Raw genomic sequence first — 14,018 nt, forward strand, 5'->3', positions numbered from 1 at the left:
AAGAATTCAAGTTTTTATTATCTTTAAATATATATCGTACACAGCTTACAAAAAATCATCTACTCATCTTTGACTAACCTGGCCTGGCTTTTCTCTATTAATTCAAATTGGTTTGGTTTTCTTGAACATTTCAGTTAAAAGGAAGAGAAATTTACAGTGATCAATAGCTGCAGTGTCTATAGATATAAAAATCAAATCTAAATAGCACACATAGTCCAAACTCCCATCTTGTGATGGGATCCTCCATGATCCTGGACAAAAACTGTAAATATACTTCATCCAATCATTCATTGAACAAAGTTTTACAGAGTAGCTACTATGCCCCTGATCCTAGGCCAGTTTTCTTTGCAGAGCCTCAGCATTTTATCAATTTTCAAATGTAACTCATGTTTTGGAACCAAGTCTGAATTATAACTGAATGACCACAGCAAGATATCAACAGAATTTGTTTTTCAGAACAACAGAATTTTGTGTTCTAAGAATGAGCTGTCCCTCACACAAGAGCCCTGGCACCACCTGGCTATCTGGCTCCCAGAACGGAGTCTCCTCAGGCTCAGCAGGGATGTCGCACCAGCGGCCACGCCACCTTCCTACCTGTATAGTGGTGTTGCCTCCTTCCAGAAGGGCGATGGCCAGGAGAATGCTTTCATGGAACACTCGGTCACTGGATGCATTCATTATGAGATCGATGACTAGATTGGAGGCCCCCTCCTTGTCGAGGTGGCACTGGACCTCAGCCAGGCTCATCTCACCCCTGCTCATGGAGCTGGACCCGGAACCTCCTCCTAGGAAGATGGAACATTGTTCTTATTAACCGCAATCAGAGCAGCTAACATTTATAGCACACTTCGTATCACCAGCACGTTATGCACCCAACACTTTAACGGTATCATCTCTTTTAACCTTCTTAACTCCAATGGAAGATAACGATTATTAACACAGATGAAGTCACTTGTCCAAGGATACCCAGTTTATAAGTAATAGAGATGGTATTTGAATGCAGGCAGAGAAGATGAAGAAAGAATGATACTTTTCCAGTGAGATACCTAAAGCCATCCAGCCAAGACTCGCCTTTACATTAAAATACAATGACTTGGGGCAGAATTATTAAGAATGGCTTTGAATTTAAGAGACAAACTGAACTTAAACACTTCTTAGAACACGCCTAAGAAGGCATAGCCTATAACAATCACTTTAGCCCTCTTTCAAACAAATCCACCCTAGCCCCAAACTCACCCTTTCACATAACTTATCTATTCATTCATTCATTCAACAAATATTTACTGAGTGCTTGGCACGGAGCCAAGAGCTGGGGATAGGGGAGTGAACAAAATAAATGATGTTCCCATCCCCCCTGAGCTTCATATGAGATGAATATATGTGAGGCTTTATACCATTTAGTGGAATGGATTCCGACTGTGTATAGCAAGTGCTTATTCAAGACCTTGCTTTACATTATTATTGGCAATAACTGAAATATTAATGTACATGGGGAAAGGGGCTGATCAATTTCAGAAAAATAGAAAATCATCTCTCAGTCCTTCCCTGCAGAGCTCAATTCAAATGGCCTCTCCCTTATGCTGCTCATCCTTGACTATCTAGATCTATTATATCTACAGCACAAGGGAGAAACTGGGTTGCACATCTTCTCTCCCACAGCTTCTTAAAGCAGAATCTGTCTCTGACGCATTTCCAAACCCACCATGTGATGCCTCCCCAGGGCCTCACAAATTTGTTGAGTGACCTCACTACGGAAAGTAAAGAGAAATAGTTTTGAGATGTTGTGTGAGGAACTTCTGCTTGAGACTCCCTGGGAACTTTTGGACGAAAAGCTAAGGTCTCATTTCTGGGATGCCCTGAGAACTGCATCTTCCCTGAAGTTGCACAGCTCCATGAATGAGCAAATATGCTTCAAGTTTTCATCTGGTGAGAAACCCAAGATCCCTCCCCAGAAGTTGCTAGGAGAAATTTATTAAGCATCAAGTATTTTGCCACCTACAGAACCCACCAAGGGTCTGCAGTGCCTACCAGCCATCTTTACAGACAGGGAATCAGGCTGCTCACATTTGTGCTTCAAGCACTGAGCTCCTGGCCTCCCTTAAAATCAACACCCACAACTGAGTTGAACCTTGTTGCAACTGTTACCTTTAATTGTGATTACAATGCTTTTAAACAATTCTATACAGGGATTTTTTTTAGTAAACTCCCCTAAGAGTTTGGGGAGGCACACAGCACAAGCATTATAATTAGATATACCAGGGTTCAAATTATAGACCTGTCACTACTTCCATTTCCTCTGCTAAACTGGGGTAACAACAGTACTGACCATATAACAGGTCACTTGGAGGAGAAAATAAGATCGAGAACGTAAAATGCTTGGGAGAGTCTTTGGTACTTGGAAAGTGTACAATAAATGGTAGCTTTGACCATCCTCACTGCCAACATCATCATCCTTTTATGGGAAAACATGAGTCCTAATGATCACAAGAAAATGTGCAGTAAAATCAAGTTCCTTGAGTCATTCAAATATCACCAAGAGGGATGCAGCATGGGAAAGAGGGGCAAAAGGCTTAGCCAATATCTCCTCACGGGGAAATATTTTTAGACATCAGTTTGATGGTAGGCCAAAGACAAAACAAGTTGCTAAAAAATACACTAGCAACCCAAATTCATCTGTTAGAGTTTCAACCTGTTAAGTAGAAACACTCAGCTCTCACGGGGCGCACTCAATTCACACGTGCAGCTAATTAGCACACCACACAGCCTACCTCCTCCCCCAGGCTTGCTGGGTCCTCCTGGTGACAGCGGGCCATTGCCAAAGCTGGTAAGGCTCTCTCTTCTTCCTGAAGGTCTGATGTTTCCATAGTAACGGTTGACCAAAATTTGCCTGAGCGCCTCACCCTTAATTCAAACAGGATAATGAAATCAGGTTCTGAATTTAATGCATAACTGAGCAACTAATATTAAAAAAATACAGGGGTACTCAGTTATAATTGGCTCAGTTTCACTCAGTGAAAAAACAAATTATTAATAAAAGCATTTGGAAACTCTAAAGTTAACTTCTCCAATATTTTCTCAGAAAACTAGATCACAAAAAAACCCCATCAATCTAGAATATTAAATATCTGAAGAACTCTCTCACACAGTTTTAATAAAGATAGAACATTAATTTTGAAGGTCAACTAACAATAACAAAAACAAACAAAAAAGTCCCTAGGGGTAAGCCAATAAAATTTGGACAAATTGAAAATTTTACAGGTCACCTTCCATATAGCAACAGAAAAATGTTACACCAAGCACATGGTTTATTCCCAAGATCCTAAGAAAATATTAAGATACCAGAGTAATAGAGTATAATAATAAAATAAGCTGAAAGTAAGTCTTTCTTACAGAAATAGTTAATAGGCCAAATGTTGAAGAAAAAATAATGCTATAGAAAATAAATTAGTGGAAGATATCAGAAATGTCAATCAAAAATAAGCACTATGGATGAAATGACATTTGGGACTTGCTTTGAAATAATATGGGAGGAGGGGAACAGGAAGGGGTACAAACGAGAAAAGAGTGGGCGCGAATTGATAGTTGTTGAAGCTGAGTCATGAAGGAAGGTTCTCTTGAACCTTCTTTCATATATATTTGAATATTTCCATAAAAAGTTTTAAAAATATACACATCAAAGGAATCCTGGACTGGGGGTTTAATAACTCTTTCCCATAATTCCAATCAAAAAAATAAATAAATAAAACTTTGATTTGTTCTCTAATACTAGGAGACATTGGCAAAGCAACACAAAGAAGCAGGATTAATTCTCAGCTCTATTCCACTTGCAGTCATGCTAAGGGACTCTCCGACCATCTCCCAGTCTGGAAGTTTCTAAGAGTCAAAGGCTGTGTGGATTTCCCCCGGACTCTTTCCCAGGGACAAAGTAGTAAGGCATGCAGTCCTCTGGGACACCATCAAGAGAGGTAAGTGAGAAGTCTAGCAGAGAGAAGAGGTGTTGAAATATAGCAGGTCTCTAAAATAGAGACTCAAGGGTTCTTCTGAAGAGATCTGCAACTGTAATATGAGTCAGCAGAATCTAAGGTGATCTGTTAATAAGCTCCGAGAATAGGTCTGGAGACTTCAAGTGGGGTGTTTGAAAAACAAGACGGGAGGGAAGGGAGAGGAAGAGGAGGGGCGCCCTGAGGGTGGTGGGGAGGCAAAGGGCACTCCTGTAAGGTTCCAGGGCTGCACTGTCAGGTTTTTCTCCTTTGTTATTCATGCTACTGGTCAAAGACTCCAGGGACAAAATGGGACGGGGTGAGACAAAACAGGAGGGGATGGGGCGCAGGACTGATACTTAAGTGAAAGCTCAGGAAATGAAAGATCTCAATTTTCCTCTCTGCATTCCACCCATAAATATGTCTCACATTGTAGTTCAGCAAAGGAGGGTGCTTCTCTTAGCTATGAAATTCATTTCCTATCTCGACCAACATTCAAAATTCTGAGAGTGCATCCAACAGGGTACGTTATTTGTGATGTTTTCAAGGACTTTTTAAGTAAACTGTTTTCAGTACAATATCCTTAAATGGTTTAGAAAACCATATTTTGGTATAAAGATATAGTTTTGCTGGTGTTCAAGTCTCCGGCACCAGTACAAACACATAAACACTCTCTAAAGCCATCATTGAGAAGATAGTGATTTAAAAGGATGACTTCATAAGAGAAACACAAATTTCAAAGGAACATTCAAGAAAGCCTACTGGGAAAGAAAAAGGGGAAAGAAAAGGTTACCTCCATGTTGAATATAATAGGAGATTAAATGCAATTTCCCTTTTGTAGCATAATGATGCATCGTCTGATCTTCTTTCAAAAAGATACACACTTTGAGATTCCACAATAGGAATGGTTGGCAGTAAACCATCCTAATTCTCTAACTGGATCCGCTTTGGCACCACAAGAACATTGTTTGAGAGGTAGATGGCAGGTAAGCCACAGCCACAGAAGACAGCCAAGAATCTGGAGGATCATACGGTTCAAGGGTCAAAGGCATGGTGACTGTGACCAGCCGACAACCACGTATCCTTTAGGGAAGTCTCAACCAGATCCCCAGCACTACAATTCCACTTAGGGCCAGAGCAACTCGGCTCGATTTTCTGCTCCTCAGGGTTTTGAGGGTAATCAGCAAGAGCTGGTCAGTCTGCAGTAAAGCATGCAGAAGGTAAAGAAGGGAACACATGCCATCCGGGAACACGTGGACTCCAGGAACAGGAACTTTACATTTATGCAGCCTGGATGCCAAACTGAAGTTACAAAGGGATCTCATTTTACCATTCTGCCTCTCCTTCCACAGAAAAACCCTAGCAGTTACCATAGCAACTGATGCATCAAATGGTACATCTTTCCCCATAAGAGAATATCATGAAATGTGCTCATTATGGAAAAAGAAACACACACATTCTACCCCACAAACTTTTAGTTTTCTTCCTCTTAATTATAAGGTTTTTGGCACATATTCATCTCACCTTCTATCCACAAAAAATAAATAAATAAATAAAATGCAAGAGAAAAAAAAACCCACAGGGATTTCTTTTTTTTTTTTTTTTTTGACAAGAGGAGATCCATTTCTTTTCTGAAAGAATAAAGATTGAGAATTTTAGGTAAAAGGGAATAGAAAGAGAAAGTGGATAATCATTATTAAAAGTTATGCAAATCCCTAGTGTGAAAACTTAGGTTCAAGGAAAATTCTGTGTTTTTCTGAGCCAGTGGTTTAATTTAGGAAAAATTAAAATCTGCAGAGAAAAGTCTTCCTAATCATCTTGATATAAATTACTCAACAGCACTAAGCGGTTCACAGTGTACCAGGCTGAGAAACCTGATTGCGGAGAAGGGAAAAAAAAAACCTGACTTCCCAAATAACGTCATTTAACATTTGGTCATGCAGCCCTTTTTAAAAGATAATACTAGTTGCTGTTTGTTTTTTTTTTTCCCATCAGTTTACACCTACAGTATGCAAACAAATATCAGATGTTTGTCTCTGGTAAGAAATTCCACACACATTCTTACCTAAGACTGAGAAAAGGCAAAGAGTTTCCTTTGCAATAAGTGTCAGGTTAAAAGAGTGAAAATGGAAGATTGGTGATGGAGTCATGAAACCAAGCTCCTGCCTGGAACCTCGGTTCAAAGATAAGTTTCAGTCTATCAACTAAAGCAGCGGCTGATGAACTGTGTGGGAATATGGCCAAGCATTGAACAAGGAACTTAGAAGCTAATAGCGCTGCACGCAAAGGAGAGAAAAAGTGACCTTTCGGCTTCCCAGGCTGTAGCCACTTAAAAGTCATGTGCTTCAGGAAAGATCACCCTCTCACATGAGAGGTGAGCCTTTCACACCTTAGTCAGCACTAGGGTAGCGCCTTGATTTAAAAATACTTCCTTTTCCTAGTCCTGTTGTCCACCAAATTACTGAAGCATCTCAATCTGCATGGTGACGACAATACAGTAGTTACTGTCCCTTATCAGAGTCCAGCTACTGTGCTAGGTTCTTCATGCGCACGGCTCCAAAGAACAGTCCTAAGGGATGGAGACTATTATCATCCCCATTTTACAGCAGAAGAAACGGAGACACAGGGAAATTAAATAACTAGCCCCAAATCCACAGCTGGGGGCTGGCAAAGGGACTTGAACCTGTTTGTAATTCCAAAGCTCATGTGCTTAGGCAACATTCAATACCGTGTCTCCGGAGAGTTTAGGGCACCAGGGACAGCAACGTGGCTATACCAACTACTTCTAAGACCTAGGATAATTCTTAAAGGATAGGCAAAGATGGAAAATATAGGAATGTAAGGTGTCTTGGGTCAACAAACTGCAGGAGATACTCGAAGCTGGAGAAGGGCTAAATGCTAACTACTTGGGAGCTATTCTTCGGTCAAGCCCTAAGAAATCCCAATCACAAGGGAAAGGAAAGGACTTGGGATGTGGTGGGACTGGGGTGTGTGAGAGGAACAAACGTGCACCAGGACACCAATTTATCTCAGGCAGACTTTCGACACTGATGACAATTTCAAGGCAGTCTTTGCAATGACTGCTCATTTTCTAACCCCATGACCTTGAGTAAGGCATCTAACCTCTCTGGTTCTCAGTTTCCTAATCTGTGAAATGGGGATGAAGGCTTGTGTTACCAGGTCAGTGTCAATATTAATAAAAATTGATGAGTTAACATATGTACAAGTCTTAGCACAGTAATCGGCATATGATAAGCGCTCAGAAAACCAGGACATCTGGTTATCTTCCAAAAATGCATTACATGAAATCAATGCTGGTCAGCATGCTAATGATGTACATAGCCTTCTAGAAAATGGTTTAGCAATGCATAATCAGCACCTTAAGAAAGTATCTACCCTTTGGCCTAGCAATTCTCCTTCTAAGAGTCTAACCAAAGATACACACACTGGTTCATTTCCTTGCCAAAGGAAAAAATTACAAACTACTTGTTACTTTGTAGAACTTTAGACAGCTGTAACTTTCAAAGACTTTCAAAGAAAATGCTCAGATGTAATATTAAATGACAAAAGCAGGGAACAAAAGTTGTACACTCGAATAATCTCATGACAATGAGTGTGTTTGTTGACAGACATTCTCCCATTTGTAAAAAGAGTAGAGAGAAGGAAATATTGAATCATTAGCAGCTTTCATAGCTAGGTAGTATAAATTGTGAACATTTTTGTCATTATACTTTTTTGTTTATATAAGTTTTTATATCCATAATAATCATCAGTTACTTACACAAAAGGAAATTTTTTAAGCCTTCGCCTAAGTAGAAGGCCACCACAGAAAAAGATAAAAGGACACGAGGAGCTCACTCCTTCATTATTTTGAGGCTGGCTGGGTGCACGGGCGTGAGCAGGTAGATAACAGGTGGAATCACCAGTTAGTTTCATTTATATAATTGGCTGTGACTGGTCATGAGCCAATTAGTACTTTAACAACATCAACAACAACAAAAACTATCTTTCGGTCATAGGGTGTGGCTGAGGGCAGGGTTACGATCATTGGCTCCCAGCACCCAAGACTACGTACCCTTTTATGGTCTTCCAGTTGCCTCAGGGGTGGACTCGGTTCAAGCTCCTGCTAAGCATGCAGAAATTGCATTTTAAGCACGACACTAGGAGATACTACCATCTTCAGCATCAGTCGCAAATAAAATACACTCAGAGCTCATACAACGAAGAGTTACACAAAAGGAGCAGAGGCCTGTTTTTGTTTTTCCCCAAAGAGTAATGCTCGGTTACTTTGGATACTGCTTAACAACCACCCCATCTCCCAACCCTAGTGCACTGTTTAAGACGAGCAGGGCGTATGACTTTTCTGGCCAAAGTTATTTTTTGCAAAGAATATGAAAAGGAAGTTCCACATTATGTACTTTTACATGAACCCAAAAGGGGTTATAATGCAAGACTCAACTGGGCAGGTCCTTAGGATTCATTCATGCGTTATTGCACAGCGCATGCATAAGAACATCAACGCATACGCTTCTGAGCAGACACACACATGGGACCTTGGCTCTCCCCAGCCCACCAGGACACAGCGTTCTAATCAAAGCCATCAACGATGAAGAACTCTGATTAGAATTTTAGAGACTGATCATTGTAAAGCATCCATATTGCAATTCAGCCATTCAATGATCTGTTTCATTTTTAGGATTTTCCATAGACTTCTTTCAAAGTGTGCTTCATTCTCACTTTAACTACTGTGATTTTAGAACAGTTTCTGAAAGTAAATTGATACTTGGAAATATGCCTCCCCAAAAACCTTCTCTATGAATTTCGACGCCTTAATTAATTCTAGTCCCTCATTTAACAAGTTTAGTTAGTGACAGCAAGAACAGAAAGAGTACATCGTGAAACTATAACTTTATTAGCAGCTTTCACCAAAACTATACATTAATATCTAGAACTTCAAGTTCACGTCATCTCTGTACAAGACCCAGAGTCTATTATGTACAACGGAAAGGTCCTGACATTCCAGAATTTCTCAACTGCACATCTCCAGACTGAGATGACAGTTCTGTGTGGAAGCCTTCAGAGAGCCACAGGCCCTTGCCTACAGGGGCAGTTTGGTTTAGCTCCGGCTCCTCAGAATTTTCTTTCTACACCAAGCCTCACCTCAGTTACAGCAATGATCAGTTCCAAGCCAGGCTACACACTTCCCTCCCACATCTACCACCCACCGGGACAGACATTTCACCACAACTACTCAGACACTCAACCAGGACAACTGAGAAGCACCCATATTTGCTGGCACCGCAAATACAGGTGGGCAACACACACCTCTGTGGAGTTCTCAGAATCCGGAGCTTGTGGCAGCTGGTTGGGAGTAAAACGAAGCATGTTAGTGATGGCATGTGCATCTCACGGGCCACAAAGAAGTCCAGAGACCAACAGTCAAGGACAAGACGTGGAAGGCAAGATCAAAGGTGAGGTGACTGCTGTACCACCTGCAGAAGGGGCTTCAGCAACCGAGGTGAGGAGACACTTTCTATTCTAAATGGAACTGAACGTGGTTGTGCTGGCGAGACAACTGGCCTGAGATGGGGAAACATATTTAAAATATAGAAACAAAACGTCTACCACTGACCAAGAAGGAAATACGTCTTTAAAAAAAGATGTCAAAGGAAGAACCACCATATAGCTGTGTTTTGTTCAGCACAGTGCTACCCAGGGGCTCAGGGAGGGAGGAGGCGGTGGGTGATGACAACAGAAGCCTCAGGTGCAGTCCCCGCCCCAAGGGCCCAGAGCTGTGAAAGCTCTGCGCCACCACTCTCCTGACACCAGCTCTTCCTGTGGGTAGATGCATCTCCCTGGGTCCCTCCTTTTGCCGCATCTTGACCCTGCATCAGACGGTAAAACCCGAGGCTCTGGCTCGTGGACAGAAGCCTCCCCCCTCCAGCATCTCTGTGAGGAGACATGGTGGCTCCTGAGTGCAGGGTGCCCTGGCTGGTTACCGTCCCACCCACGCACTTCCCTCAGGGGCTCCATGGACTGCGTCCCCTGGCCCCACTCCTGCCACACCATAAGATACCCACCTCCTCCACCCGCCTCCTTGATTTCATTATTTCCAACCCACATATGAGAGACAAGATGATGCCCTCAAAGGAAATAAAGGGTAATTGTGAGAGTGCAAGTGGTGGCTAAAAGAAGGTGTGGCCAGAGAAAAGTCCACGGTTCCATGTGGAGACAGCACCGCGAATCTGTCCTCCAAAGAGCACATGCTCAGAACAGGAAACTGACGTCAGATGTAACCGCTGGACCCTACCCAGGCCACCCTCGACCAAAGTCACGCACCAGGCACGGCTGGCTTGCTTCAAGGTGTGGTCTGACGGCATGGAATGAGGCCAAGGCTCATACTGCAACATAGAGACCTTGGCCTCCTTCGGTGGTGCTCCAGCCTCCAGCGACACAGCACACCCTGAGGCCAGACTGTGGCTGTCACTGGCGAGCCAGAGCAGGTGTTGAAAGCATGGGAGGACTGCAGCTGTGAAATCTGGTAGTATCTCAATCCAACTCAACACTACCCCTTTAGTGGTTTGATCCCCAAGATGGAAAAAAATGCTCTTAATATGAGACTGCTATCACATAAGCTAACGATTTCTTTCTATTTCTCAACAGGTAAAATGAAGTAAAAATACAGGGGATCTCTTTAAGCACAAAGACTAAACTAATTCACCAAGGACAAGGAGGCACATCTGGAGGGCTGCTCGCTCAGTTCTGGACAGAGGAGCTTTCAGGCATGAGTGCAACTCCACTAGCCTCAGGCAGAAAATTTCCCTCTGAAGCATTTAGCTTCCTGTGGAGTCGGGAGGCATATTGTGGTAGAAAGAATAGGGCAAGGAAAGCAAAGCCGGAGCTCAGTTATATGTCTTTTCAAGATCATATAAATAATATTATGATCCTAGAATGCATTTCACCTCTATGCTTACGTTCTATATGCTTCAGGCTGAAGAATTAAAATTGTGCAAACATCTGCGCTATCTGCCTTTAGAGCAAAAAGAACACACGAGATAAAGCAGAATTAAAGCAATTTCCCATGCATTTTAGAGCAGTTAGAGATACTGATGGAAAAAAGTATTATCTTCTACTATTTCCATTTGTCACATGCCCACTAATATATCCTTTATATTGATCCTATGTGATTAGAATAAAAAGATTACAGGCAAGGATTTACCGCAGGAACCCCCAGAGCTACCTTCCTATTCCCCTGCCACTCAAAACAAAAGCTAAAGGAAATAAAGATGATGGAACTGGAACTGGTGTGCCTCTTCGTTTCTTTCTTTTTTTTTTTTTTAAATTCTCTTGTCTGAGATCTCCTTGTCCAAAGAAGCAACTTGAATTCTTATAGAGTCATCATAGGTACCACATAGCTGTTTCTTAATCACTCAGAGACCAGTACTTTCTGATATGTTTCATGATTACACTGACACTTGATTGCCTCCCTAAAATGATGTCACACTTGTTTTAAATTAATAGATTTTTTAAAAGAAAAATTAAATTTAAATTATCTTTTTTCCTTGAACATTTCATGAAGCCTTTTGGGACAACCAAGTATGCTTTTGGCTTCAGGAACCACTATTTAAACAAAAGGACAATTTTTTAATGCTATCCATTCACGGAACAGAATGGAAAAACCAAGAGCACTGGACAAACGTCGTGTGACCATGGCTCATCGAAGTTCCGGCTCTGTGTGACCCTGAGCCAGTCACTAACCTCTCTGAGCCTCCACCTCCTGAACTGTAGTTTAAGCAGACCAAAGCAGATATTCTTTAGGATTCCTTCCAGCTAAAACATTAAGCAATGCTTGGTATATTTTCTGTAAACCTTATTTCATAATATCTAACAGGCAAGTTCCCTAAACAATACAACCTGCTAGGACACAAAATGATTTCAGGCAGGGAAAAGGCCCAACCATACCTGGCATGCAATTTGGTAAAATAACCAACAGCTTTATGCTAGCACCTCCCGCTGTGAGGACTTCAGCCAGACTTCCTTGAGGATAAGGTTATTTTATGTCAGTAAGCTACAATTTTGAAAAATATAAGCATATTGATAAGCTACATAGGTTTGAATAAGATAACAGCTACCTAAACGCAATATATAATATCCAAAGCAAAATATAATGCTTTATAAGTGAATATCTTGATTTTCTCAGCACGTTTTTATTATAGAAGTTAATTTTTTTTTTCAATGACCACATCTTAAGGAGAATGTTTTGAGAAAATGGGCATGTCTAAATGTCACAAGTCTTGTCTCCTTCTACCTTAGTCGCAGGATCAGTCACTATACTCAGGTGCTGACCCCACCAGTGCAAGGCAAAGTCTCCTAAACCGACCAGGCAACTGACAGTAATCTGATGTTGCCTAGTTTTGAACTTGGAAACCAACTATTGCCCTCTGTTGCCTCTTCATATTTCTTTTTTGATCTTAAATCTTCCCAGTGCTTTTTGAGGTCAGCAAAATCAAACTTAGTAGAAAAAGATTTCAAATGGTTCACTTTGAAATAAAAGCTCAAAATGAATCTCTAGTCACTGAATCCGAAGTGTCCTTCCTGGAGGATGCCACAAGTCAGGGCATCATAACTACGGTACCTGAGTAGTAACTAGATATGTGCAGATGAGACACTGATACACACACTTTTGATACATAATGTACTTAACATTTTTCCAAAGGACAAATTTCTACTATAAATGAAGGAAATCATACTTTGTCATTCTTGACTTCCTAGGTTACTATTTCTGGTGTATGCATAACAGCACCTACCCACTCACATACTTATATACCTACATATATCCGTTTCGTGTGTGTCTATTAAAGTCCAGCACAGAGAACAGCCATGTAAACATCTGCTAACAACATGAATTCTTCTACCAGCCCTGGGCTTCTAGAATTTTCCTTTGAAGTAAGATGTCTTCTTCCATGGACCACCCCTGGCAGAAGTTGAATGCAGTTCAAGAAATGCAGCTGTATTATAGATCTTGTTATCAGTAAATAAAAGGGAATTTATGATCTATAATCTCCCTGAACCAGTCTTCAGTTCCTTTTCACCCAATCATGACCTCAGAGGAGGGAAACAAACAAACAAACAGTAAATGGACTTGCAAATACGTTTGCTGGGCCCTGTCCTTCAACAGCCTTTGAAAACCCACAATAAGCCAACAGAACGCTTTGCAGAAAATTCTGCTAAAATAGAAGTTATCTAGCATTTTAGCAGAACAACATTAACTCTTCACATCTGCTAACACAATGCCCTTTACTAATGGCATTTGTTTTTAGAAACAAAATAAGAAGTAAAAATTACTTAGTTCCAATGATGCAATTTCACCTATATTTTACAGAATAAGTTCATCAGAACTCAATTGTGAAATTCATTTAAAAAAAACGCATTCTGACTAAATTATACAACTTCAGTCATTAGGGAATAATCTCAGCATTAAAAAAAAAACCCTCCCCAGATTCTGCAACAGCTTCTGTATGCTCTGGGTTGAGCTTGCTTGCTCTATGGTTGCCAGTGTCTAACAGTAAACAGGCCCGCTGCATTTATTGGCAATTACTGCTGAAGGTCACACATCAGCAGTGAGCCTAAATTCCAGGAAAAAAAGAAGCTCTTATGTAACTGCCGCCTGAATGTTGGCAGGTGCCCAACCCAGCAGTTCACAGCAATACAAGAAAGTAGGACACCTCCACCCTGGGTTGGACGTCATGAGAACGCCCCCTGAAGGTGAAATTTAATAATTCTTGTGTTTCTCTTGTTTCCCTCCCCTTTTTCCCCCTGAATTTTACAAAGTTCCCTGTCAGTGGCATCCTTTGCTTGCAGAAGCAGCTCACAGTAGGAGAAGTTGAGGACTCAATACAGGTAGGCTGTAGCCACCCTGAACAAGTGGAAATGTCAACCTTGCTTCTCTGTTGCCGTGTAGGAAGGGGAAGTTGCTAGTTGACACTCGCGGCTCTGGAGATTTCATGCTTCCAAAGTGACAGTGATTAAATGGGGATC

General features: G+C 41.4%; 1 protein-coding gene across 10 annotated transcripts in view; it reads right to left on the minus strand.

Moving 5' to 3' along the window:
* ITPR1 (inositol 1,4,5-trisphosphate receptor type 1) overlaps positions 1-14,018 on the minus strand; it is a 318,979-nt gene that overhangs the window by 103,684 nt on the left and 201,277 nt on the right. For 6 of the 10 annotated variants that reach the window (XM_023620051.2, XM_023620049.2, XM_070238558.1 and 3 more), the window contains 4 exons: positions 9,306-9,341; positions 8,056-8,106; positions 2,769-2,901; positions 595-785 (listed from right to left, as the gene is read on the minus strand). In XM_023620051.2, the coding sequence (XP_023475819.2) occupies positions 595-785; positions 2,769-2,901; positions 8,056-8,106; positions 9,306-9,341 (411 nt within the window). The remainder of the gene's footprint in view (positions 1-594; positions 786-2,768; positions 2,902-8,055; positions 8,107-9,305; positions 9,342-14,018) is intronic. The other 4 variants (XM_023620053.2, XM_023620050.2, XM_023620054.2 and 1 more) reach the window with 2 other exon arrangements.

The sequence above is a fragment of the Equus caballus genome, chromosome 16 (assembly GCF_041296265.1).
Source record: "Equus caballus isolate H_3958 breed thoroughbred chromosome 16, TB-T2T, whole genome shotgun sequence".
In the NCBI taxonomy this organism is placed as follows: Eukaryota; Metazoa; Chordata; class Mammalia; order Perissodactyla; family Equidae; genus Equus; species Equus caballus.